This window comes from Helianthus annuus, chromosome 3 (genome assembly GCF_002127325.2).
Source record: "Helianthus annuus cultivar XRQ/B chromosome 3, HanXRQr2.0-SUNRISE, whole genome shotgun sequence".
In the NCBI taxonomy this organism is placed as follows: Eukaryota; Viridiplantae; Streptophyta; class Magnoliopsida; order Asterales; family Asteraceae; genus Helianthus; species Helianthus annuus.
The window spans coordinates 3,200,899-3,223,535 of record NC_035435.2 but is presented as its reverse complement, the minus strand read 5'-3'; the positions used below and the strand labels follow the sequence as shown (position 1 = coordinate 3,223,535).

Genomic DNA, 22,637 nt, shown 5'->3' with positions numbered 1-22,637 from the left:
TACACAAATTACACAATCACAAACCCTCATAACATCAATTTTCGTCTCTCTCCCCATAACCGAAATCAACCCTACTTTCGGTTCTTCACCATCATCACCTTACACCCTAAGGAGGAACCAGATCATCCTGATAATCATGTCGAACTCTATGGCTGCATCTCTGACTGGATTCTCTACCGGCATGCCTGCTGTAACAGGTATGTTATTCATGTTTTCCATTATGTTTAAATAGAACTGATCCAACATTTTTGTGGTATAAATAGAGGGATTTGCAATCAGTGTTCATATGCCCTTAGTGACTAAACTGTAGTTAGAAGATAATTCCATAACTATATGATCATGATCTTGCTTTTATAAGGCGTGAGGTTCTACGAGGAGGGATTTAGGATCTGAAAGCTGAGGCGTGAGGGGAGGGCTACATGTACGTAATTCGTTGCTCTATGTACAACCGGGGGTGTAAACGAGTCAAGTCACTCATGAACTACTCGAGATCACCTCGCTAAAATTTCGAATCTAGCCGAGCTTAAACAAGCTCTAGCTTGAGCTTTAGAAATAGAGCTCGAAACAGGCTGAGCTCTAGCATAATAGGCTCAGCTCGGCTTGTTTACACCTATGCAGTTAATATCAGTGATATATCGGTTATATCGGTCCCTTGGTAAAATATCGGTACCGATATTATCGGCGATATTGACCGATATTTGACCCATATAACCGATTTATCACCGATATATCACTGAATAATTGGTGTTAAATTGCTATATATATAAATTCTGCATTATATTAAAATTACCGATATCTCACCGAGATAACCTATATTTCAAATATCGATCCTTGACCGGTATCCGATATTTTACCGCATTAACTGCATAGGTTTACACCCCTATGTACCACCAATAGATGCATTTGCATCTGTCTCGTCTCTTTTTACATATCAGCCATTTTTATCGAGTAAAACATTCATTACCTCTTCCTTATTTTGTTTCTTTTAAGTTTCACCTTTCTACAGACCCTAATTTGTAGTGCTAATGGGTAAAAAGTTTGAAAATTTATAAACTTGTTGCAAGAGTGAGGTTTGGCCAATTTTGTGACTTTCGTCTAAAGGTTTGTTTTTTCGCATCTGGATCCAAAAGGTTTAAAATCTTGCCACTATCACCCAGCTCATTAACTCCATCCATTTTTCTCAGTCAAGTCAGGGGTATTTTTGTCTTTTTTATTAACTTAAAGGGCAATTCAGTCTTTTTCACTTTCTGTACAAGCATTTCCCATAATGTACTTCAAAAAAAGGCATACCATTGCAGCCGTTTTTAGGTCAAATTGGGTTATTTAAAAAAGAGAAACCACGGGTGAACAACTAACTGGGTTATCTTCTTCAATCTTAAGAAACCCTAGAGAAACTGCTCGATCAAGAAACCATTCTTCCTCTTCAATCCTGCTCGATTAAGGTTCTTTTTCTGCTCGTTTTTTATTTTGCCCATCGATTTTTGTTTGTTCAGTTTCGTATGATTTTAGTTTGCTCGATTTCCTATGGCTACCAATCGATCTTTTCTTTTTGTAATAGACATCAATATGATTTTAAATGTTTGCTGCATATGTTCTTGCTTTTGATTGCAGAATTGATTTTGTTAATTAGGGCTAAATCATCTTCAATCATGTTCTACTGAGGTTGTTTTTTATTTGATTTTGATTATTATTATTATTATTTCAACGTTTTAATTTAACTAATTATGTTGAATGATTCACACATAGGCGATTTTGTTTTTTGAAATATTAGCCAAGAGTAAGAATGTGACTTTTATGATATCATTTTCAACATGAATTGCAGCCGTTTTTAGTTTTTTTACATCTTTGTTGAAATATTAGCCAAGAGTAAGAATGTGATTTTTATGATATCAGAACAGGAGCTATGTTTTGCACTACAGAAACAGTAGTAATCGTTTGATGTACCGGTTTCTTTACATTGGCATTACATAAATAGTTCCATGTGATGTATGCTTCTAGTTTTACGTATAATACTTCGTTAAGACCTTTCCAGTGGTAAACATGTTAGTAGTTGGCCTCTTGTGTAGGTAAGTCAATGTAAGTAAAACTTTAAGCATTCTCGTCAACATAGTTATTGATAGCGCAGATAGCGTTCGCTATCGCGCGCTTCGTAGCGAAGCGCCAAGGTCTCGCAATCTGTATGTAGCGACTGAATAGCGTGATTGTAGCGGATTCCGGCGACGAATTCCGGCTGGAAACCTGCAATTTCTGCCGGAAACTTGCTGGAAAATAAGAGAAAGAAGAGCGGGCTGCGTTTTCTTGCGTTTTAGTCTTTCAAGGGTTAAAAAACTTTATGGATTTTAACATTTAACCCCTCTATCTTTCATTAGTTTACATTTAGTCCCTAAAACTTGTAAAAAATTACATAACAGTGTAAAATTAGTTTGTGTATTTTTAACATTTCACCCCCCTATTTTCACTAGCTTACATTTGGTCATTAAACTTCTAAATTTATACATAAAAAGGTCTAAAATTAACATTATATATGTATAAAAAATTTATATTAGCTATTTTTTATTTCTTAAATTTTTAACTACCTTATCGCTAAAAACGAAATAGGTACCTTGTCGCTATATGGCGCTATTCGCTATCGATAATTATGCTCGTCAGTAAACTTTAATTAAGCATGCGTGTTCGAATCATTTAAGTATCTATTTATGCGTGTTTGATGACATTTTGCATATGGGTGTTAGACTTACCAAAGGCCCCTTCTTGTTGGTATTGTGAAATTTTAGCAAATTCTGGTATAACTACCACTAATCAGTTAATTCAGTTCACACACACACACACACACTACATGCTTTTTCCTCTTTTTTTAACCTAGGTTTTGTAGTCCTTTATTTACAGTTACTTTCTGTTTTTGAACGATTTCATAGATGTAACGTAACTGAAAGCTTGAACACAATGTATATTCGTAATGTATTTGTTACAGTTTGGATCAATTATCTTAAAATTGCGTAATCATGTGATCGGTATTACGTATAAGATTTTATATGTAGACTGGAGAAAGTAATAGTAATTAGACGGCATAGTCCTCGATCTGATAGATCAAGCCCTAAATTGTGAATATTTTGTGTTAAATTGATTATCGAGCCGGGGGTCTCACTGAAAGCAGTCTCTCTATTCCTACGGGGTAGAGGTAAGACTGTCTACATCTTACCCTCCTTAGACCCTACCTTAGCTTTGCTGTTGGTGGGATTTACTGAGTATGATGATGATGATACAAGTATTCAAAAGACTGAATTGCCCTTTAAGTTAACAAAAAAGACGAAAATACCCTTGACTTAACGGAGAAAAATGGATGGAGCTAACGAGCGGATGAAAATGGCAAGATTTCAAACCTTTTGAATCCAAATGCGAAAATACAAATCTTTGGACGAAATTCGCAAAACTGGCCAAACCTCAGGGACGAAAATGGGATTTTACTCCTTGTTGCAACAACAATGTGCAATAATTTCATTTCTTTCTTCTTCTTACAGAGTTTGTAATCTGTAGTTGTATTAACCATAATCAAGAAAGATGGAAAGCAACACTACCTCTAGCGATGAACAAAGATATCAAGTTAGAAGATTGGAAATAACCGACAAGAACAAGGGATTCATGGAACTACTGCAACAACTTACAGTTTGTGATTCTGTAACAGACGAAGAATTCCAAAAACGATTCGAAGAACTTAAAGCATACGGTGATGATCATGTCATATGTGTGATTGAAGACCTGAATTTATCAAAGATTGTTGCAACTGGAAGTGTGTTTATCGAGAAGAAGTTCATAAGGAGTTGTGGGAAAGTTGGACATATTGAAGATGTTGTGGTTGATTCGGGTGCTCGAGGGATGCAGTTAGGGAAAAAAGTTGCGGGGTTTCTTGTGGATCATGCTCGTTTAACGGGTTGTTATAAGGTGATTCTTGATTGCAGTGAGGATAACAGAGCTTTTTATGAGAAATGTGGGTTTAAAAAGAAAGAAATTCAGATGGTCAAGTATTTCATTTGAGATCAGATACAAATAACATGATTTTCTCTTCATAATTTATTACATGACTTGCATACAACTTTGACATTGTTGTTGTTGTTGACTTTCATTGACTTACAACTACTCATGCCTTCGTAAATTTCTGGTCCTAATTTATTACATGACTTTCATTGTTGTCTTCTGAGGCTGGCTTCATGCACATCTGTCAAAATTAGCCCGTTACTCTAGAAATTTAGAAATAGAGTAAACTTTCGTTTTGCTCCCCGTGGTTTAGTCACTTTAACGGTTTTACCCCAAACCTTTAAAAATAGCCATTTTACTCCCTGATGTTTTGGTTTTGTTGCCAGTTTGCTCCCTGCAAGGAGCAAAATGGAAAAACAAACAATTTGGATGGAGTTAGAGGCGGGGAGCAAACTGGCAAAAAAACCGAAACATCAGGGAGTAAAATGACTATTTTTAAACGTTTGGAGCAAAACCGTTAAAGTGACCAAACCACAGGGAGCAAAACGAAAGTTTACTCTTAGAAATATTAGCATTTCGGCGAGCTAATATGTAAAATTGACAGAAGGGATTATACTTGGTTTATGTATAAAGATGGTTAATATTAAGAGAGTGATGATATATGCAGCTTTTGGTTGTACGTAGAACTTACTTCATCACACATAACGAAACTTCTTGCGTACGTGAAGTTCCCGCCTCGGCTATAAGGGTGGAAGAGGCACCCATTTTGGAACCATATTCATCCCATTAAGCCGGAGACCAGTAGGAAGATTCCACCTTATTTGAACCCATGTCATCCTATTTCAAGCCAAAAGGTATGGCTGGCAAAACAGATCTAATTGTGTTAAACAGGTTAGAGACGACGCGATTAAAACAAGTATCAAACATGACAACGAATCATTTAACTACTTTATATCTCATGTTTGTTACTTTTTTTTTATATATTTTAGAGTAAACTGCTATTTTGGTTCCTGAGGTTTTGTCACTTTTGCCACTTTAATCCAAAACTCAAATGTTTTGCATCTAGGTCCCTGTGGTTTCAGTTTTATTGTCATTTTGGTCCAAAAGTGAAATCAGGTCATATTTGTTTTATAAAATCCGGCTATTTTGTTTTTTTTTCCTCAGGGGCACTTAATTATGTGCTCACTCTCTTAGCCAGACTATGTTGTCTTAATCGGGTCCACGCTGGCGTCAGAGTTTGGCTAACGGCATTCCCCGGGAAACCATACCACCCACTGCCAGTGGCAGGGGCTAGCTCCGTCACAAGAGAGAATCTCTTTGGGATAACGCACGGTGGACTAAAACCCGGGGTGGCTCGGGCTCGGGCTCGAACTCGTGACCTAGGGGCTGGAATAACTAGCCTTCATTGCCTTTATCCATCAAATATAGCACTAGTGGGGATTAAATTACAACAAGTGATGGATTCGGAACTATTAAATTACATGTGTATTTTTTATTAAACAAGTTTAATCGTGTAATAAAAAGTTTAAGAATTCGAGTAAAGGATGGAGCACTCAACTACCCATTTACATATAATCCACTACTCATCAAACCGGTTGGGCAGGCCCAAACTATTTCTAACATAGCCCCATAGAAGTGGGTCAATGTTAAAACATTTGGCAGGCAATCCAATTGGATTAAGAACCAGCCCAATGAGCTCATCAATAGTGTCGTAAATGGGGTTGTTTCAGTTTTATTAATTAGTGGGGTAGTTAATTAATTAGGGTCGTAAATGGGGTTGTTTCAGTTTTCATTGTAAGGCTATATAATAGCTCTTGTTATTTGCATTTGAGGTATGAATGAAAAATTTAGAGAATTATCTCGAGTCTTGCTTTTTGCTAATTTCTTTTGAACTTGATCCATTCAACAGATTATCTATCAACCGATTGGTATATATCATTATCCTTATGTATATTCGAATGATCCATAGGTTCTGGTTTCTATTTGATTGATTTACGTTAAATTAGGGTTTATACTTTTGATCTGACCCATAAGTTTGGTTATTTGGCTGTTTATACTTTCTATTTGATTGATAAAGTTTGGTTTATTTATTACAACTTATTTGAAGTTTAAATATTTAGTTTGAATTCGTAGGTTTATTTAATCTGAGTTTGAATTCGGTTAGGATTAGTTTATGTGTGGTATAAACAGAGGCTTATGTATTCGGTTAGAGCACGTTTCGAGGTAAGTTTTACATCAGTCGACTCGTATCCTCGTTCTAATCAAAAGCCCTAAAACATCGGTTTGTAATTCTGAAAAAAAAAAAAAAAACTTAACTCTGTTAAGTTATTTTAACGGCGGACCAATATACAAACAAAATGAAAATGTTGGGACCACTGTCAGGAATAAACTCAGTAGGAATTATTATTGGCCAAAAATAAGCAATTCGAATATATATAATCCAATTTGCCTTTTGTTTTATGTTTGATCCTAAATGATAAGAAACAGATACTCAAAACTGGTTGTTAGTAGCTAACACCCTAATCAATTAACATACAAATGCCACTGTTCATATGCTCTTAGTGACCAAACTGGAGTTCGAAAAATAGTTCCACAACTATTTGATATTGGTTTTTAAAAGGGCAAGGTTCTATTAGGCGTGTAGGTCCCAAAAGCCGAGGCCCGCAGCAAAAGCTTCATGTACGTGATGTGTTGCTTTATGTATAACCGAATAACCTTTATGTAGTACCAAATTGTATAGAACTAGTTGATGCCCCGCCCGCGTTGCGGGGCGATGGTCGAATAATGAGCGAGTGTTACTTAGCTCATTGACACGAAAAACAATTAAATCGAGTCAACCAATTAAAACAAAACACTTTTATAGTTTTGATAAAAAAAAACTAAAACAATGGCAATATTGTAATTTTTAACTGAGTGAAAGTTGTATTTTTTGACTGAGGTAAAATCGTAATTTGCCAAAAGCTAAAGTAATGGCAGTACTGTAAATTTGAACCAGGGGCAAATTTGTAAATTTTCACAGGGGCAATTTCGTAATATTGAACTTGGGGTAACAACGTAAAATAAATTTGAACTAAGGGCACAAGCGTAATTTTAAGCTGAAGGCAAAAGCACAATTTTATTTTGAACCTAGGGCAAAATCGTAATTTTGAGTTGGGGGCAAAAACATAATTTTATTTTGAACTGGGGAAAAAACATAATTTTGAAATGAGGGCGAAATCACAATTTTTTAAACGGGGAAAATCACATTTTTTAACAGAGGGCAAAATCGTAATTTTTAGCTGTGGGCAAAAACAAAATTTTATTTTGAACTGGGGGCGAAAAGGTAATTCTAAGTTGAGGGCAAAACCACAATTTTATTTTGAATGGAGGGAAAAATCGTAATTTTGAGCTGGGGACAAAACCGTAATTTTAAAGAAAGACAAAAACGTGATTTTAGAATGGATATAAAATAATAAACTGGTTGGTCCAATGGGAGAGTGCCATGCAAAGTCGTAATTTTGAATTGAGGGCAAGATCGTAATTTTGAGATGGGGACAAAAAGCGTAATTTTATTTTGAGCTGGGGGCTAAAACGTAATTTTAAAATGGATATAAAACAATAAATGTGTTGGTCCAATGGGGGCCCTAACTTGGTAATTTGAGCTGGGGACAAAAACGTAATTTTTTTTGAGCTGGGGATAAAACCGTAATTTTAAAGAAAGACAAAAACGTGATTTTAGAATGGATATAAAATAATAAACTGGTTGGTCCAATGGGAGAGTGCCAGGCAAAGTCGTAATTTTGAATTGAGGGAAAGATTGTAATTTTGAGATGGGGACAAAAAACGTAATTTTATTTTGAGCTGGGGGCTAAAACGTAATTCTAAAATGGATATAAAACAATAAACGTGCTGGTCCAATGGGGGAGTGCCAGGCAGCTGCCTGGCACTATTCCCCTAACTTGCTAAATGTATATATAGGAAATGCCTGGCACTATTCCCCTAACTTGCTAAATGTATATATAGGAAATATATATACAATTTTAACCATTTTTTAATATTTTTGTTATAAATTTTATATGCAACATAATATATCCTATTTGGTTATTGTATTACAATTCTATTTATAAATTAATCGTTATTGTTGTATAAATATATAATGAAAAAGTATATCATACAATATGTCTTAACGTACGCTGCGTATGCGATGGCAAAATCGCAGGTCATGTTACAAAAAAAAATGAAAATCGCATGTTTCAAAAAAACTGAAAATCGCATGTACATAAAAAAGGGAAATCAGATGTTCCAAAAAAAAAAAAATCAAAATCGCATGTACATAAAAAAGTGAAATCACATGTAAAAAAATGAAAGCCGTGTGTTATAAACCAAATTTCGCTTATTGATACTAAATCCCGTACGCAACGTACGTTAAGGCATTTTGTACAATAAACGACCTCATATATAATTGATATATTAATTAGAAATTTGGTTAGTAACAAGTTTCTTTAGGTTTGCGAGCCAGCTTGATAAATGAAGTTCGAGTTCAGGCTCAGGCTTGTATATTAAACAAGCTTATTTTTAGGCTTCAGCTTAGGCTCGTTTATTATACAAGCTTATTTTTAGGCTCAAACTCGTTTGTAGCTCAGCTCAATTCAAGATTTTAGTGAGCCGATCTTTCAAATCAAAACTATCTTCAAGTGCCTTATCAGCCTTTTCGTGATCAACAACTTTTTTTTGGTAAGAAACCAATTCAAAAGTTAACTTTGATTTCCCTGGATAAAACCACAAATATGGAGGATTGAAGACATTTAAAATGCGTGTTAAAAATATCCATATCTTCTTTTGTCGCCATGTAGCCATAAAGCTTTCGTTTACCATCGACATTTAACAAAACGGGATCAGAATCCCATGTAGTTCGGTCTGTACCTTAGTCTTCGAAGTGCTTTTTCAGTTGTTCGGCTTTTATGTAACCAACAGCTGAGGACTCAAATATCAGCACACTGATACCCATGTGCCCTTCTGGCCCGTAAGAATGGCAGCCTTTTATCGCTCCATATGACTTGAAGTAATTAAGAAGTTCTTGGTTCCCCATGCCTAACCACTGAAAGCAAAGTTACATTTCAGTTACATAATTATAATACAAAATAATAATAATAATAATTCTTTTCATACATGTACATGATAATGCCTATCAATCATATAATAACTTCTTATTGTTTGAGTGAGCAGGTTCAATTTGATTTACTGCCTAACTATGAAGTGAGAGAAGAAGAATTTAAAAACAACGTATGCATGAGATTCTTATGGACCTTTTGCAAAATATTGTTAAGACTGCAGATTATTATTAGAGCAGGTTCAAACACGTCAAAGTTTTAGTGATGTAACCTCCTAAATTCATGTTAACGGGATCGTGTTCTTGACGACAATATAGTTATTATTTATCTACTTTTTTACTGGTCTTTGAAGGTGGCTAATTTGAGGCATAGGTACTTTCATGGCGTTAGGCTAGAGATTGTTCCTGCTTTAAAATTTTCATCCAATATAAACAATATCTGGAATACTATAAAGGAGAACAAAACACTTGATGCTCACAAGGTAATGGTTATACTGTTATAGACCCTTCCAATCTGGAAAATTTTTTATGCTTTCTTTTATTAGTAACAATGTATTTATTGAAAATGCCATTTACCGATCAAGGTCCTATCGAATTTGAGAAAGATTGTTGCTCTGGGTATTAACGTTGATCTGATGAAAGACTCCATCTTCCATAGTCTTTCATCAGTTACCAAAGGCAGAGAATCTTTTGCCGCGTTAATAACGGCGTTATGCAAACGCTATGATCATAATAGAAAGGGTTTTCAGCTTAACAAGAAAGTATTTTCCAGTTTTTGCACCAAAGAGGTTGCGAATATCATTGGCATGGAAGATAAAGGCATAAGCTTTGAAGAGTATGAAACTCAAACCAAGTTTCCTCCTACATTTCCTCCATTTGTGAAGGGTTCAAGCACAAAGGGATCAACCATCACCACTAAGGAGATGAAGGAAAAATTGTCAACAATGAAGGTGAAAGATGATGAAGCCAAAAAGAATTATAGAAAGCTCATGACCTTCTATTTGATTGAGGAAGTGCTCATGCCAAACATAAACAACAAGGTCCAAGGTAGCCAATGGTGGATGGTATCAAATCTTGACGCATGGGAAAGCGTCAACTGGGCAAAGGCAACCGAGGACCACCTGCATAAGGCTATGGATGATGCCAAATAGTGGTTTGAGAATGGTGAAAGCGGTCAACACCTTTTCATTGGGGCTGCTCCTGTTTTAGAGGTATGGTCTACAATATCGACTGAACTATTCTCGTCATTTTACATGCATATATATCATCAACACATTGTACTGATAAAAATGTTCTCGTCGTTTTACATTGTCTTATTTTTATTACTGTGTTAGGCTATTTGTATGAATGCATTTATGTTCTACGGCCGGGTTATTGGGAGGACGTGGGCTCCATAATCTAGAAGTGGAAACCTTATAGGAGAGATGAAGATTGGTTTAATGAGAAATTTGATAAACTAAAGTTCGGTGATGGTGATTCAGATCATGAAGTAATTTGATAAGTGGATTGAGTTTATTTATTTATTTTGATTTTTGAGTAAGTCCATCTAATTATCATTTTTCCTTTTCTTTCCGGGTTTTACCGTGCCTACGTTGTAGTGGTTCTAGTTGCAGCCCATCCTGTGAGGCTGAGAATATGGATATGTTTTCTGATGAAGGTATGGTTATTTCAAACGCTCGAGATTTGGTAAATGATTATAGTGTTGATCATGGTATGTATTCTAAAGGAAATGGTGAAGGTATGGTTGATACAGACGTTTGGGATTTGGGTTCGGGTTTTACGAGTACGGGTTAATCGGGTTTCGAGTATTTGACTTAACAAACTAAAAATACATACATATGCTAAAATTCAAGCAAATATACCATCTTCAAGTTTTAACTTACATAAGCAAATAACAAACCAGATAATCCAATCGAAAGACTCCGAAGAACGCTTCGATTGATGGAATGAACAACGTCGACTAATGAACTGAGCCTGAAAAACGATCAATTGATTGAATAAATTGTCATTTCTAATCTCTAGATTATTGGGTAAGCAACGATATTCATTTAGTAGTATAAGGCATGTTATATAATAATTGAATAGAATACTAGTAATCGGTAATCGACTCGTATTGGTTGTACTCGGGTTCGTTAGGTTCAGGTTTCATGAGTACGAGTACTTTCGAGTTCGGGTTAATAGTTATTCAGGTCAAGTTGCGATTAAAAATGACAGCCCTAGGTATGGCTGTTTTCTATCGGTTAATCACACCTAAAATATTTGCAAGCATATTTGACATTTTTATACTTTGCTGATTTTTGAGATGACAGTGTCAACGGAAACTACCCCTATACCAGGAAAGAAGAAAAAGAGGCAAGAAGCCTGTATGTCAGCCGAAAAAAGGATAACAAAAGACTTACCAGCTAAACGTCGTCGACCAAAAAAGACATGAATATTAGTTATGTAATTAGCTTGTAAGTTCTGAACAGGTGACTTGTAATCGTATTCAGCGTGCTATCCAAACATGTGTGTGTGTGTGTGTGCAAGTAAGTAAATGTGTCGAATCAACTCTGCCTGGCTTGTTTTTGGATAGAAAAAGACATACAGGCTTCTGGCCTCTTTTTCTTCTTTGCTGGACACAGGGTTACTTTTTCTATCCGAAAACAAGCCGGGCAGAGTTGATTCGACACATTTACTTACTTGCACACACACACATGTTTGGATAGCACGCCGAATACGATTACAAGTCACCTATTCAGAACTTACAAACTAATTACATAGCTAATATTCATGTCTTTTTTTGGTTGACGAAGTTTAGCTGGTAAGTCTTTTGTTATCCTTTTTTCGGCTGACATACAGGCTTCTGACATACAGGCTTCTGGCCTCTTTTCTTCTTTGCTGGTACAAGGGTAGTTTCCTTTGACACATTGTCATCTGAAAAATTAGCAAAGTATAAAAATATCAAATGTGCTTGCAAATATTTTAGGTGTGATTAACCGATCGAAAACAGCCATACCTAGGGTTGTCATTTTTAACCGCAATCCGACCTGAATAACTATTAACCCGAACTCGAAAGTACTCGTACTCATGAAAACCAAGCCTAATGAACCCGAGTACAACCAATACGAGTCGATTACCGATTACTAGTATTCTCTTCAATTATTATATAACATGCCTTATACTATTGAATGAATATCGTTGCTTACCCAATAATCTAGAGATTAGAAATGACAATTTATTCAATCAATTGATCGTTTTTCAAGCTCAGTTCATTAGTCGACCGGTTGTTCATTCCATCAATCGAAGCGTTCTTCGGAGTCTTTCGATTGGATTATGTGGTTTGTTATTTGCTTGTGTAAGTTAAAACTTGAAGATGGTATATTTGCTTGAATTTTAAAACATATGTATATATTTTTAGTTTTTTAAGTCAAATGCTCGAAACCCGATTAACCCGTACTTATAAAACCCGAACCCAAATCCCGAACGTTTGTATCAACCATACCTTCATTTTCTTCAGAAAACATACCATGATCAACACTATTATCATTTTCCAAATCTTAAGCGTTTGAAATAACCATACCTTCACCATAAAACATATCCATATTCTCAGCCTCACATGATGGGCTGCAACTAGAGCCACTACAACGTAGGCACAGTAAAACCTAGAAAGAAAAGGAAAAATGATCATTAGATGGACTTACTCAAACTCAAAATAAATAAATAAACTCAATCCACTTATCAAATTACTTCATGATCTGAATCACCATCACCGAACTTTAGTTTATCAAATTTCTCATTAAACCAATCTTCATCTCTCCTATAAGGTTTCCACTTCTAGATTATGGGGCCCACGTCCTCCCAATAACCCGGCCGTAGAACAAAAATGCGTTCATACAAATAGCCTAACACAGTAATAAAAATAAGACAATGTAAAACGACGAGAACATTTTTATCAGTACAATGTGTTGATGATATATATGCATGTAAAATGACGAGAATAGTTCAGTCGATATTGTAGACCATACCTCTAAAACAGGAGCAGCCCCAATGAAAAGGTGTTGACCGCTTTCACCATTCTCAAACCACTATTTGGCATCATCCATAGCCTTATGCAGGTGGTCCTCGGTTGCCTTTGCCCAGTTGACGCTTTCCCATGCGTCAAGATTTGATACCATCCACCATTGGCTACCTTGGACCTTGTTGTTTATGTTTGGCATGAGCACTTCCTCAATCAAATAGAAGGTCGTGAGCTTTCTATAATTCTTTTTGGCTTCATCATCTTTCACCTTCATTGTTGACAATTTTTCCTTCATCTCCTTAGTGGTGATGGTTGATCCCTTTGTGCTTGAACCCTTCACAAATGGAGGAAATGTTGCAGGAAACTTGGTTTGAGTTTCATATTCTTTAAAGCTTATGCCTTTATCTTCCATTCCAATGATATTCGCAACCTCTTTGGTGCAAAAACTGAAAAATACTTTCTTGTTAAGCTGAAAGCCCTTTCTATTCTGATCATAGCGTTTGCATAATGCCGTTATTAACGCGGCAGAAGATTCTCTGCCTTTGGTAACTGATGAAAGACTATGGAAGATGGAGTCGTAGTCTTTCATCAGATCAACGTTAATACCCAGAGCAACAATCTTTCTCAAATTCGATAGGACCTTGATTCGTTGGTGTACTTTCTGTAAATGACATTTTCAATAAATACATTGTTAGTAATAAAAGAAAGCATAAAAAAATTTTCCAGATTGAAAGGGTCTATAACAGTATAACCATTACCTTGTGAGCATCAAGGGTTTTGTTCTCCTTTATAGTATTCCAGATATTGTGTATATTGGATGAAAATTCTAAAGCAGAAACAACCTCTACCCTAACACAATGAAAGAACCTTTGCCTCAAATTAGCCACCTTCAAAGACCAGTAAAAAAGTAGATAAATAATAACTATATTGTCGTCAAGAACACGATCCCGTTAACATGAATTTAGGAGGTCACATCACTAAAAATTTGACATGTTTGAACCTGCTCTAATATAATCTGCAGTCTTAACAATAATTTGCAAAAGGTCCATAAGAATCTCATGCATACCTTGTTTTTAAATTTTCTTCTCTCACTTAATAGTTAGGCAGTAAATCAAATTGAACCTCCTCACTCAAACAATAAGAATTATATGATTGATAGGCATTATCATGTACATGTATAAAAAGAATTATTATTATTATTTTGTGTTATAATTATGTAACTGAAATGAAACTTTGCTTTCAGTGGTTAGGCATGGGGAACCAAGAGCTTCTTAATTACTTCAAGTCATATGGAGCGGTAAAAGGCTGCCGTTCTTACGGGCCAGAAGGGCACATGGGTATCAGTGTGCTGATATTTGAGTCCTCAGCCGTTGGTTACATAAAAGTTGAACAACTGAAAAGCACTTCGAAGACTAAGGTACAGACCGAACTACGTGGGATTTTGATCCCGTTTTGTTAGATGCCCATGGTAAACGAAAGCTTTATGGCTACATAACATAGCGACAAAAGAAGATATGGATATTTTTAACAATCATTCGAAAGGTCTTCAATCCTCTATATTTGTGGTTTGAATCTTTTGAAACATTTATTAACTTACTTTGTATGTTTTTATCCAGGGAAATCAAAGTTAACTTTTGAATTGGTTTCTTACCAAAAAAAAGTTATTGATCACGAAAAGGCTGATAAGGCACTTGAAGATAGTTTTGATTTGGAAGCTAAAAAACTAAGGCAGAAAGATAGGTATCATTAGCATTTTAATGTGCACTATTTTTGTTGTTAAAGATGGATAGTAACTCTGTCACAGATGAAGAATTCCAAAATCGATTCGTAGAACTCATGTCATATGTGTGATTGAAGACCTGAATTTATCAAAGATTGTTGCAACCGGAAGTGTGTTTATCGCGAAGAAGTTCATAAGGAGTTGTGGGAAACTTGGACATATTGAAAATGTTGTGGTTGATTCGGGTGCTAGAGGGATGCAGTTAGGGAAAAAAGTTGTGGGGTTTCTTGTGGATCATGCTCGTTTAACGGGTTGTTATAAGGTAATTCTTGATTTGGTGAGGATAACAGAATTTTATGAGAAACGCGGGTTTAAACAGAAAGAAATTCAGATGGTCAAGTATTTCATTTGAAATAGCATGATTTTCTCTTCATAATTTGATTACATCGGTGCATGTTTGGTGTCCATTAAAGTTGTACTTTCTTGAATTTCTACCTCGGTCATACAAGAAAGAAAAATGGACCAAAATGATTTCTTTTGTGTGTGAAAGTGAATGATATTATTAACTTTTAGGCTTATGTTATCATTACTCTTCTCTACTTCCATCATTGATATCAAATCAACTTATGGGTCTTGTGATAAGTTTTGTTTCAAAAAACATGCCTCAAGGTTGTCTTCGCTTCATGCACATCTGTCAAAATTAGCCTGTTGCTCTAGAAATTTAGAAATATCGGCATTTGGACGAGCTGATATGTAAAATCGACAAAAAGAGCGAAGAGATTATAAACAGTTTAAGTGATAAAGATTGTTAATATGTAAAAGTGCTATGATATATGCAGCTTTTCGTTGTATGTAAAACTTACTTGTTCGCATATAGCGAAACATCTTGCGTACGTGAAGTTCCTAAGGGTGGAAGAGGCACCTATCTTGGAACTCATTTCTTCCCATGAAGCCAACCAATAGGAAGATGTGAACCAATTTCATCCCTAAAGGTATGGCTGGCAAAAAAAGGCGTAAAAACTTTGAATCAAGCACGTGCAGAGTGTTAACTTACCAAATTTATACAGAAATACAGAACATTATCATGAAATATAATAATTAACTCAAAACCATAACTAAACCGAAGTAATTATAGTTTGAAAAAATGGACAAAACTTTAGTTATCAAATATATTAAAAATAAATATATTTTACTACTTGGTTTGAAAATTGTGTTTTTGTTTTGTAAACTGAAGACTCAAAACCAGTCAGTCCGACCTGGTTAGAGTTATAGCTTCAGACGACCTAGCAAGAACCTGCAAGATCACAAGGAAACAAGCACACCGTTAGCCTCGTCACAGGGAGGGGGCTTCTCTGTGACCAAGCTCAGGCGTGAGAATAAGTATTTGTGAGGAGAAAGTAGGTCAGGGAGAGAGAGGAGAGTTTAGAGAGAGAAAGTGGCGGTTACCCGTTTTGGAAGTCCAAGTATGGTATTTATAGGCTTTGGGTATGCTGACATGGCGAGTTAGTTAGGGTCGGACCAGTCACTGTCATGACGGTTATGTCCGTGGGGCCCAGTTAGTTATGGCGTACCAGTGCATTTGTCCGTTCCGTTTATGGTGTAAGGTGCGATCCGACCTTGATGTATTATGGTTCGGTTCTATGCTTGACGATGATTCGGTCCGACCAAGGACGTATCCTCATCAAGCCCCCTAGTTCGTAGCGTTTCTTAGGTAAAAGCTTCGAACTATAATGGCATAACTTTGGCGGTCCGAGTCCCTGATTTATCGCTTTTTTTGAATTTTAAATTTTTGGGGCAGTGACCTATCGCTGGGTAACCGACGGTCACTTTAGTTTTTCCGCTTGATGTGACGCTTGATGTGCGTCAGTTGCCATGACGTGTCACATCCTGATTGGCTGTTTTAAGGCGGTTTCATATCTCTATAAAAAAGGAGAAAAAGTAGTTTTTCATTTTCACTTTTTACTTCATCTTCTTCACTCTTTTCTCTGAGCCGAAGACTTATTCACTGAGCAGGTTTGTACCCGTCTTTTCAGCATGTCGAACAAAAGCAATCTGTCCGGTTGCTTCAATATTTTGAGTAAAAGTGGTTTGGAGTGGTATATAGATACATACGCGATTCCTGCCTCATTGCACCCCGTTCTCCCTGAAAAGGACACGCCCATTTATCCTTTTGTACCGGGGAAAATAGGAATTTACACTCGTCTCTTTGATTATTGCAACTATCGTCTTCCTCTGACGAAGTTTTTAATCGAAGTGCTTTTGTTTCACGAGGTTCACCTGACCCAAATGAACCCCTTCGGCCTTGCCAAGGTGTGTCACTTTGAGCTATCTTGTCGTGGATTGGGATCCGACCTGGATTTGGATGTGTTCCGGGCTTTTTACAGGTTGAATCGGTCCGGCAGCTGGTATACCTTCGAGGTTAGAGACAAGAACTCTTGCTGTTATACGTGGATTACCACGAGTCTCAAGGATTGGAAAGATCACTTCCTCTTGGTTGATGATAGATGCGTTCCGGAGTTCATGACATGGAGGTTAAAGAAATCGAAGCTCCCACCTCCGCTTCCTGAAGATTTCGAATACAATGGAGACTTATATGCGAACCTGGTCAAAGAAGCTGGACACATACAGAAATATTCGGAACACATCCTTGTTATGGGACGGATCAGCATGATATGGGCCGAACCTGGGTGGTATCCTACCCTCAAGTGGAACAACAAGGGTTAGTTGTGCAGTGTTCCTCGAATTTATTTTGATTATTTTTCTCTTCTTTTTTTTTTGCAAGTTTCACTATCGCGATGGATTATAGATATTATTTGTTGTTTGTTTTTGTGCAGCTATGGGTTTGAAAGAGGCTTTGAGGCTAAAATCCTTTGAGCCGAAGGAGTTTGAGATCCGAGCTACTAGGACGCCGAAAGGTGATCCTCCGTACTTAAGTGTTGTGCAGGAGAACTGATGCGTGTCGGTGTGTATATAATTTAGATATATTTTTAAGCCCTTTTTACACTTTTAGTCAAGTTTTAAATTTATAAAACACGATATTTACTAACACTAGACACACATATGGGCAAGTGCACCCATCGTGAACGTAGTATAGTGTTGGTAAGATACCGAGGTCGTCCAAGGACACAAGAGCTTTTAATACCGGTTTATCCTCAACGTCTAATCAAATCAAAAAGTTAGAAAAATGTTTTAAACTAAGAAAAATAAAAACTAACTAAATGCTGAAAAATAAAATAAAATAAAAACAGATAGACAAGATGAATCACTTGGATCCGACACGTGTATTAGTATAACCTTTGATTATTTTTGCACTTTTGCACTTGTTTAAGAGATTATCTTAGTTATTGTAGTAGGCCCCTTTTTCGGAGGTGACGTTACCCTCAACCCAGTAGTTTGAGTCAGCAAGGATACAATCCTAAAGGGTTGGATTATTGAAAGATAATGAATTAAGTTATTAATGCAAATTATGGTAGGCCCCGCTTTTGGCGGTGACGTTACCCTCGGCTAAGTAGTCTGAGTCAGCAGGGATACAGTCCTAAATAGCCGGGTTATAGTATTAATAGTAGTTAGCTTATGAGGGGGTCAAAGAGTTTGGATCCCCGCCATCCAACACCTATGGGCATTGAAGGAGATCCTACTAAATTTGACCCAGGTCCCAAGCAGGACCTCTAAACGCTGAACAAGGGCAAGACCTTTACCAAACCGTTCCCTTAACCCCCGACCAGGTAGCCAACATACCTCCATATAGACCGTGGAGATATGAATGGTGAAAATCTTTTATTTTATATAGACAGTAAAATAATGCCAAGACACCACGGACAAACGATAAGGAAAGATCACCTTCAACATAAGTAACTAGTTATTAAAGTCATTAATACAAAACCAAATAAAAAGTGCAAAAGATTAAAAATAAAAAGTATTATACTAAACACTTGTCTTCACCAAGTGATGTAAGAGACTTAGGCAAACATGGCCTTGATTGTCAAGAACTCTTACGATCAATCTTGGATCCCGAGACGACTCACACACTCTATGATGGACAATGGATGATGGTGGTGGATGATGGTGTTATGGTGGTGGTGGGTGGTGGATGAAGTGTGAGAGAGGTGGTGTGCCAAGGGATGAGAGAGAATGAAGCCAAGCTCCTCTATTTATAGGCTGAACAGAACGCTGGACACGGCCCCGTGTTCGCTGAACACGGCCCCGTGCCCGTCTGACATTCTCTCTCTTCATTAATTGTAATTGCGAATTACAATTAATGCGCCTGCTGTACTTTCAACACGCCCCCGTGTCCGCTGGGCACGGCCCCGTGGTGAGCAATGGAAGCTTCTACTGGTTTGTCTTTTCTGCTGCTTCCTGGGCACGCCCCCGTGTTCACTGGACACGGGGCGTGTTCAGGCTCTGTTTCTCTTCTCTTTGTCTTGGGAGGTGCCGTTGAGGGTCCGGGCAGTTCACTTTTGTTCCTTTTCTTGTATTTATGGTAGATTTAGTAGTCTTTTTTGCTTCTTTTGTGATTTTGAGCTCATTTCATCCTGAAAATACAAAAGGAAGACAAAAACACTCTTTTTCCAACATTAGTACTTAAAAAGGGTTAGTTTTATGCCTTAATTGATGTGTTTTATATGTTGCATTTTACACACATCAAATACCCCCACACTTGAACTTTTGCTTGTCCTCAAGCAAAACTCTTTTAATGTGGCTTACACTCCCAAATGGAATAGGTAGAAGAGAAGTTTTTTTTTTTTTTTTTTTTAACTTGTCCTAGAGTGTCGGGAATCCAAGGTTTGTATAGGTTCTATTTTTATTTTATTTACAATCTTATTCGTCATGGTTTATTTTGAACTTTACATAAGATAAATTACTAAATTTGGCATAGCATGCCTTATTAAAATTCCATTTATATACAAGTTCACATACCTCACGGGAGATCACTCAATCACTCGGCCGAAGGTGTATATTTAAGTGAATCGCTCGAGAGCGGCACGGATTTACATTTTCCATATGCTTGCCAAGCGATCAATCCTCCTCCTTTTTAACTTTTTACCTTTGTAAATATCAAGAGGTCTTTTGGGGTGAAGGCTTGGGTTTAAAGGTGGGTGGTTGGTTAGTGGTTAGTAAAAAGGGCGAAAATCGTAACAAGTGTCGGTTTTCGTAAAATACCTTATTTTTGGTGACATTTATTTTTGAAGTATTTCTCCAAACAAGCTTTTTGTAGCTTATGTTTGTTTTTGACTTCATCATATTTTTTTTTTTTTTTTTTTTTCGATCGTCACGTAAAGGGTATGTTTATGAAAAACCGAGTTTGTCACTAAAATAAAGGTGAAAAAAAAAATGAAAAAGGTTTTTGGTGGGTAGAAAATTGTTTTGGGGGTAATGAAATGAAAGGTTTAGGCTCAAAGGGGTTTTCTAGGGGGATTTTTGGGTAGGAAAAAAAAATGAAAAATAATGGTTTTGAAAGAAAAATAGTTAGTCCTAATGCCTCCATCATTTACTTACTTGGGTTTAAGTTGGTAAGGACCGGGAATGTATCGTCGTGGCAAGTTCTAGATTTGTAAAGACCGAGCGGCTATTCACACAAGAAACGAAAAATGAGCATTTAATCTAAGTATGTGTATTTTTATGCTCAATAAAGGCTCAAAACTCACTTTTTGTGGGAATGGGTTTTTAATGTGACCAAGCATATATAATCGAATTTTAGCTAGACTTGTTATACCGTTTCATAATTTTCTTATGTTAGTTCTTTTTATCACGACGCTATCGGTTGTAAGTTTGTAAAAATATAACCCTTTTATGACTTGTTATTCCCAACTTAAACTAAGACAAGTAAATAAATAAAAAAAATTGAAAAAGTTTTTGAAAAAATTTGGGGTGTTTAGCGGTTCCAATAGAGTTTTGTGTAAGGCTTGTTTTAGGATTTTGCAAAATTCCAAGGTTTTAGCATCCCCCCCACACTTAAATTACACATTGTCCTCAATGTGTCCAAAAATAGAGTTTTTGGTTGATTAGAATATGTAAAAGTGTGTTTAAAAACAAAGATTTGTGTTACTGGCACTCTGGACACGGCCCCGTGTTGACCGGGCACGGCCCCGTGGTCAAGTGCCAGTAACAAAAATTATAGAATTGAAACAGAAGCATGGACACGGGGGCGTGTTCGCTGAACACGGCCCGTGTCCAGTTACCTGAACTGGGTGATTTCCTGCAGGGGGCTCAGCACGGGGCCGTGTTGGTTGGGCACGGCCTGTGTGGAGCCTTCTGTTATGGAGATTTTTGTCGGTTTGTTCTGTACTTCTGCATGGTTCCATTTTTTCTCGTTCCCTTTTTCATCCATTACCACCATGAGTGTGTTTTATTCTGCAAAAAGTAAAAGATTAAACTTAAACTAAGGATAGATCCGCGGAATGCCTCCGTGGTGCGCCACGTTTATAAGGGTCCTTGGCTAGACCCAATTCCCGGTCACACGTCATTTGATTGGGGTGCCTTGCCTCCCAAGTTACACCGTCGGAGGGCGGCATCCAAGCTTGAGTCGATAACCTTCATGTAGTGGACCGGGTCGTCATCCTCTATTCTTTTCCCAACTCCGAATTTTACCTCATCGTCCCCATACCTCAACGTTAGTGTCCCTTCATTCATGTCCACTACTGCTTGTGCGGTGGCAAGGAAAGGCCTCCCTAGAATAAGGGGGACCTCGTTGTCTTCCTCCATGTCGAGTATGACAAAGTCAACAGGATAAACAAACCTGCTTACCCTTACCAAGACATTCTCGATTACACCTTGCGGGAACTTGACCGATCGATCCGCGAGTTGTATGCTTATTTTTGTGGGGCTTGTGGTTCCCAAGCCTAGCCTTTTGAACATTGAAGAGGGCATGAGGTTAATGCTTGCCCCTAAGTCGGCTAAGGCATTGCGAACGGGAGATTCCCCTATTGAGCACGGAATCGTGAAGCTTCCGGGATCGATCTTTTTTTGGGGTAGTTTATTGAGTACGAGGGCAGAGCATTCTTCGCCTAAATTAACTAATTGCAAATTCTCAATTTTCTTTTTATGTGTAAGGAAGTCCCTCATAAATTTAGAGTATTTGGGCATTTGGGTTAGGACTTCGATAAAAGGAATATTGACATGCAATTGTTTTAGCAAACTTTCGAACTTTGCGAATTGCTCGTTGGTTTTTTGACGAATTAACCTACCGGGGTACGGGACTCGAGGAGCCTTGGTAGGCTCTGTTGATGGTGGAGGGTCCTTCTCCTGCAGATGTGTTGGCGTTGATTCTTCCGTGGTTGGAGGTATTTCTGCAGGCCCTACGGTTCGGTTTCGTAGCGTGATGAGGTGAACTTGTGCCTTCGGGTTGGTTTCGGTATTGCTAGGTAACGCGCCTTGTGGTCTTTCGGAAAAATTTTGAGCTAGTTGATTTATTTGTTTTTCTATATTTTGAATGCTAGCTTGTTGATTCCTAAAGTTTGATTCTAATTGTAGGAATCTTTCCGAATTTTTCTTGTCAGTGTCAGAGACGAGGCGAGATATAGTATCTTCGAGCCTTTCTCTCCCACTTTGTTGTTGAGTGAAATTTTGTGACTCATTTCTTGATTGCTGAAAGTTTGTTCGTTGTGGTTGTTGGTTACTACTATTGCCGGGCTCCCTCCAACCAAGGTTTGGGTGGTTTCGCCATCCTTGGTTGTAGGTCCCCGTTGGAGGACCCGACGGCCTAGGTCTATTATCAATGTAGTTTACCATTTCTTGTTGATCGTCCGTTTCTTTCATGCAACTCCAATTTTCATGTGACCCACCACACCCCTCACAAGCCATGACCGAGACCGTTTTTGTCATTTCTAATTTTTTTATTTTTGAAGAAAGGGCCTCGATTT

At 37.2% G+C, this 22,637-nt stretch overlaps 1 protein-coding gene across 2 annotated transcripts; it reads left to right on the top strand.

Moving 5' to 3' along the window:
* The first annotated feature begins 1,288 nt into the window (after window positions 1-1,288).
* Window positions 1,289-4,172, top strand: LOC110928494 (glucosamine 6-phosphate N-acetyltransferase). 2 transcript variants are annotated; one of them, XM_022171506.2, is made up of 2 exons: window positions 1,289-1,442; window positions 3,535-4,172. In XM_022171506.2, exon 2 carries the CDS (start codon window positions 3,559-3,561, stop codon window positions 4,030-4,032), a length of 474 nt encoding a protein of 157 aa, XP_022027198.1. In that variant the 5' UTR covers window positions 1,289-1,442; window positions 3,535-3,558; the 3' UTR covers window positions 4,033-4,172. The 2 variants fall into 2 exon arrangements, with proteins under 2 accessions (XP_022027198.1, XP_022027200.1); XM_022171508.2 differs by having other exon boundaries at window positions 1,291-1,442; window positions 3,519-4,172.
* The last annotated feature ends 18,465 nt before the right edge of the window (window positions 4,173-22,637 follow it).

Excerpts from the sequence above, each read along its gene's own strand:
- LOC110928494 (XM_022171506.2), top strand. The coding sequence starts at position 3,559 with ATGGAAAGCAACACTACCTCTAGCGATGAACAAAGATATCAAGTTAGA.